The sequence below is a fragment of the Lemur catta genome, chromosome 1 (assembly GCF_020740605.2).
Source record: "Lemur catta isolate mLemCat1 chromosome 1, mLemCat1.pri, whole genome shotgun sequence".
Taxonomy (NCBI): Eukaryota; Metazoa; Chordata; class Mammalia; order Primates; family Lemuridae; genus Lemur; species Lemur catta.
In genome coordinates, this window is record NC_059128.1 from 78,268,535 (window position 1) to 78,274,534 (window position 6,000).

At 44.2% G+C, this 6,000-nt stretch overlaps 1 protein-coding gene across 6 annotated transcripts in view; it reads right to left on the minus strand.

The window, feature by feature from the left end:
• Nucleotides 1–4,525, minus strand: part of FRMD5 (FERM domain containing 5) — a 292,126-nt gene extending 287,601 nt beyond the window's left edge. For 5 of the 6 annotated variants that reach the window (XM_045540458.1, XM_045540426.1, XM_045540442.1 and 2 more), the window contains exon 1: nt 4,248–4,349. In XM_045540458.1, the coding sequence (XP_045396414.1) occupies nt 4,248–4,349 (102 nt within the window). Of the gene's footprint in view, nt 1–4,247 lie in introns of all 6 variants that reach the window. The other variant, XM_045540417.1, reaches the window with a different exon arrangement.
• Between the last annotated feature and the right edge of the window lie 1,475 nt (nt 4,526–6,000).

Genomic DNA, 6,000 nt, shown 5'->3' on the forward strand with positions numbered 1-6,000 from the left:
CCTGTTCTTTTCATTTGTAAAAGAGGTATTATACCACCTACCTCTGAAATGTTTGAGGTAAGGCATAAGCAAACCACCTAACAGAATGTTTAGTTTGTAGCTATTCAACTCACATCAACTCTCCCACCAACCCACAATCCCACTTTCTTCACCAGGTACAATGGATATATAATCAATCCATAATGCTGCTGAGAAGTAAGATAAGATACCGCACACAGAGTGCCTGGCAAGCACAAGGCTTAATACATTTGTTCTCTCCCTTCCTCCTTTACCATAGATCCTACAGTTACTGAATGGTTGAGCCACAATCAAATCCAAATATTGGTTCCACTACAGAACTGTCTCTGTATACACATTTTATTTATGGTAGTATCTTATTTAACAGCAAAATTTAACCTAGCTGCTTAATCAGTTATATTAATGTGTCTCCAGTAAAATCAAATTCATTTCTAAAGTATCTTCACCTTTCAGTAATCACAAAAAAGTGATTAATATATTTGACTTGAAAATATACATTTTTTAAATAAATATTTCTACTGGAAATTCTGCAATATATATTCTTAATAATTTATAAACAATTATAACCTAAAAGATAGTTAAAAATTTATTCCTCAGAAGCTGGGCACGGTAATGTGTGCCTATAGTGCCAGCTACTCAGGAAGCTGAGACAGGAAGATCACTTGAGCTCAGGAGTTTGAGTCCAACCTGGGCAACATAGCAAGATCCCATGTCTTTAAAAAAATCTTTTCCTCTGTAATCCTAGCACTCTGAGAAGCCAAGGCGGGTGGATTGTTTGAGCTCAGGAGTTCGAGACCAGCCTGAGCAAGAGGGAGAACCCATCTCTACTAAAAATAGAAAGAAATCATATAGACAGCTAAAAATATATGTAGAAAAATTAGCTGAGCACGGTGGCACATGCCTGTAGTCCCAGCTACTCAGGAGGCTGAGGCAGGAGGATTGCTTGAGCCCAGGAGTTTGAGGTTGCTGTGAGCTAGGCTGACGCCACAGCACTCTAGCCCGGGCAACAGAGTGAGACTCTGTCTCAAAAAAAAAAAAAAAAAAAAATCTATTCCTTAAGATATTATACACCTAAGCATTTAAATGACTCCATTCAGTATACCGAGTTCAAAGATATTAGGTAGTCTTTTCATTTTTCCTTTTCCCTATGTTCTTCCAAATAAAATTAAGATGGCAAATGTGGTAAGTAAATATAAATGAAACAGATGAGTGAAAAATAGATGAGTACCAGACCTGCATTTATGAGGCAATGACCTTCAAAACTGGCAGGGAGCTGTTAACAATGTTCTTCACAGGGGAGCAATTATACTACAACCCTCCCATGTATACTTTCATTTCTCAGGTTCTACAAATACATTTGCATATCAGAAAGAATGAAAGAAAATAGTCTGGTAACTGTGACAACCTTCATTGAGAAGATATAAGGCATTTTCATTACCTTAATATCACATCCTAAATGCCAGATCAGTATTACTGCTGCATTATGAAATGACAAACCAATACTTTGACAGAATTTCCTACAACTGATATTTACCAAATGTAGCTATCATAACTCCAACCCAGTGATACATTTCTGATTCTGTAATACCCTAAACGGTCTCTGATTATCTCAAGAGGCACTAAAATATTTCTAAAATAGATAAGCTTATTTAAACAAAAATATGACATACAACACTTTAAGGAAAAGGAGTTCAAATTATTACCAAAAAAAATTTTAAATATACAATACTGCAAATGCCTAAAATGTTGGGAATATTGCTTAACCTAAGAAGAAGCTCACAGATCCTTTCTATACTGATTCAAAAGACTGTGCCCAGTGTTTGATAAATGAGCACATGGGCGCGCACGCGCGCACACACACACATACACACACACACTACAGAAATGTACAAGGGGAAAACTTACTAAGAAAAGGTCAATTTCTAAATACTGAGAAAAGCCATATGCAAAAAATGTTAATTTCATGTAAGATATTGTCCTTTTTCTACATTTCCCCACATGCGTAAAAACAAAAGCAATTCACAATAGTGGTGCCAAAGAATGACAACATTACATACCCTTTAGAAATCTTGTGTTTTTTAGATTCTATATAAGAATCACAGTGCACAATCATTAACATGTCTAAATAATGGACACTTACTACAGTGTGGCCATAATACACCCACCTTAATTTTTAAAAAGTGGCATAGATTTTTTATAACATTAAATTGCAATAATGTAAAATAAGAGCAGTAGGAAAATAAATACAACCATAGCAGGATATAGCAAGCATAAATCCACTAAGTCCTGTTTAACTTAAAAATATTCTTTTCTCAACAGTAATAAAAACTAGCCACAATTATAACACCAATCAAGCAAATTCAAAGGTTCCACTAACTGGGAAAAATATAACTGGATGCCTTATTGCTATGATACCTTAAAATCACAAGGTTATCAATCATTTCCAGCAGAATGGTGATGTGAATTGTGTTTCATTTGTATTTTATACCTTGGCAAAAGTTAATGATCTGCCCCAGAAATCTTATTTTACCACATACCCCAAAGTATTATTAGGACTTATGAAGTCTAAATCTCACACTGCTCTTTATATGCTATTGTGTAAATGCTTTAAATTTTAAAACAAAAGGATAAAGACTTTAAAAGCTGTGGATAATGCATTAATATTCAAATGATGAAGACGTCAATTCAAAGTTTTCTCCTATCCCACCAAAAGAAAAAACAAAAAACTGTACATGGCACAATGATACAATAGAAACAAAAAAGTAGTATGCCACTCATTCAGTAAGGAAATAATACATAGCATCTCTCTATCATATTCGACTACAAAAATCCTTTCACTTGATGGCTAGCATCTTTATGACTGCTTAATCTGTATTTAAGTGACCTTAAAAAGAGATCTTGTGTTCTTTCTGTACCCTCATGGATCTTTGGCAGGAGTCAGCACTTATACCCAGAGCTGGTTTTAGGGGGAGGGAGAAAAGGGAAAGTGGCGAGAAAGCTGAACTGAGCACGGAGTCAGCAGAGAGCAGCTGCTCTCATACACTACCCAGCGTCTTTCTCACACAACGCTATTTTCCGCTATTGAGCACTGTCAGCAAAAATAAATAAATAAGGGGGCGGGGGCAGGGAGACACTGAGAAGGGTAGGACCCGGGCCGACAGTTTTTTTCTGTCACATCAGAGCCGAGAAACAGCCTCTGGTTTCGTGCTGCAAAGGCAAGGGATCAGGTGAGACCCCTTAGGGTCCAACTCAATTTGCTTTTCCACAAAGAGCAGTTTCGGGCGGTAAAAGCGCAGGATCCTCCCAGCTGATGAACTAAACACCTGAGCATTGTCAATGTTTTCAATCTCTGACTTTTTTTTACAAAGAAGGAGAGAGGGCTGTGACTGCATTCCCGGGAAAGACTACTACTCCTGACGTACCACACAGCAGTAGTGAAGGAACATAAGCAAGAGGTTGTAAAAATCCCTTCAAAAATACCAGGTTTTGAAACAAATGCTGTGCAGCATTATCGTATTGTTGGCGTTTTGGTAAGTCACCGATTCTCTCTGGCCACAGCCAACCCCCAAATCGCTGGGACTTGTTGATAATCTTTATCTCACGCCCCCCAAAACTACCCAACACAATAAGATTTGGGGATCGAAAGGCGGGAGGGGGCCCTAAATCTTTAAAGCCCAGAGGGCTGAGCTCCCTTCAATAGGCCACTCTGCATGGGCTGCGCGTTCAGTTCTACCTTCGGAAAGCTCTGACTCACAAATGGTGGGGGGGAAATTATGACATAAACGATTATCCTTCCAACCAAAGAGAGATAAGAAAAGCCAGCCAGACGTCCTTGTCCGGCCGGAGAGCCAAAGCCTGCGCCCCCCGACGGGGCGGCCGAGCTAGGAGCCTGCCGCCCTGCCCGCCTCCCTCCGGACACCCTCGGAAGGTGCTCCCCACCCGGGCGGGCTCGAAGAGCCAGGAAGGGGCGCCCTCACCCCGGGAGAGGGCAGGGGAGGTATTGGGGGTGCGGGACGCGGGGACTAGCCCCGCGGCGGCGCTGAGCACCGGGTGCCGGGTCCCCCGCAGGGGCTCCGGCGAAAGCGCCCGCACCGTGGCGGTCCGCTGCAAGCAGAAACGGACAAAGCGCGGCGCTGGGGCTGGGGCGACCCCCGGGCGGCGGCCGCCGGCCAAGTTGGCCCGACTCTGGGGACTAGGGGGTCCCACGGGCGGGGCGGCGCAGCGCTGACCTGAATGGTGCAGGTGTACTCGCTGTCGTCCAGCAGCCGCACGGTGCAGCTGTACTCGCGCTCCAGGCTCCTGCTGCTGCCGCTCATCAACCTGCTCAGCATCTTCCCGCCCGCCCGCCCCCGAGAGCGACGCGGCGGCGCTGCGGACCCTGGACCAGGCGCCCCTCAGCCCGGCAGCTCCGCGCCGACTCCGGGCACCTGCACCATCACCCCGGCCCGGTAGCTGCCGCTGCCTCCTGCTGGCCCCGCTCCTCCTCCTTCTCCTCCTCCCTCTCAGCTGCCACCGCCTCCCCCCCAAGCCCGGAGCAAGCGCCGAGCTCGGTCTCCTCGGTGCCCCACTGCCCGTGCCCAGCTCGTGGGGCGGGGCCTCGGCCAGAGGAGGCCAATGGGGGTCAGCGCGGCGGAACCGAGTGGCAGGCGGAAAAGCCAATCGAGATAGGGTGCTGGGATGATGGGCGGGTTGGGGAAGCAATCACGGGAAAGCAGTCTGACGAAGCCAAGCCCGACCGGCCCTCTAGCGTCCCAAACGTGGAGCTCCTGGATGCCGTTTCCCCTCCCCCGGGCCAGGTGTGTCTGCTAGATTAATGTCTACTGCCGGGAATATATTTGAGCTCTGTTTCAGGGGCCAAATCCCGCACCCTGCAACGCTGGGGCTCCAGTCCCCTTGCGAGCCGGGGCGGGGAGACGGCGGAGTGCAAAATCAAAATCCCTGCACCTGCAGAATGCGGGCACCTTTCGATACAGTCCAGGCGGCTGCCCCAACCTGTGCTGCACCCCAAGACTTCCCGGCGGGCCTCTGTACTCCAGCCCTCTTATTTGGAGGAACATCTGCTTTACAGGAGCTGCTTAAGTAAAAGCTGCGGGAACCGCAGAGATTCTTAAGCACCTCGGTTTAACCCCTAAAAAACCCTGCACTCTAACACCCTTTGCCTCCCTCCTTTTATTTTCGGAAGACAAAAGGAGATTGAGGCATTTTCCTTCAGCTGATAGGCAGCAGAGGAAGCGATGGATAGGATATCTTTATTGCACCTTTAGAACTAGGATCATGTCTTCAGACTTCCTAAACAAAACACCACAGTATGTCAAGAGTTATACATCCCAAAGAAAAAAAAATGTTTCCTTCTCTTTGTGATCCCACATCTAAAGATTTAAAGTTCTTTACCAAGACTTCATTAAGTTTAAGAGATATATATTCTCTCTCAAAGAATTTTGATACAAGGAAATGTTATTTAAAAAATCCTGTCAACACAGACATAAATGCTGTAATAAATATATTAATTTAAAATAATGAAATATGCATACTTTCCTATTATTTTCATTTATACTGTTCTTGTTTATAGCTATAACACATAACAAAAATGAAACCCTACATTATTAGCCTAGAAAAATACTCGACCTTTAAAGTATGCTTCTTCCCTTGTGTCTTTGGATTCCAGTATTTTTCCCAATCTTTTTACATGGGAAGATATTTCTCTTCCCCCCACCCCCAACTTAGTAACCTCGATTGCTCTTCTTACTGGTTGCATTCTCCCTTGTATCATTTAATAGCCTTAGGAGGTTCCTCTTTTCAATGCAATTTTGATGGAGTTAGTCATAAGACTAGAACTAGAGTCAAGTGTTCCAGGCATAAAACCAGGCATGAGCTCCTCTACTTTGTAACCCCAGCAGGTAGTCTGATGCCTGAAGCATAATAGGTATTCAATAAATGCTGGACTGAAGTAAATGGAATTGATAGGTATTCTACAGCATTTAA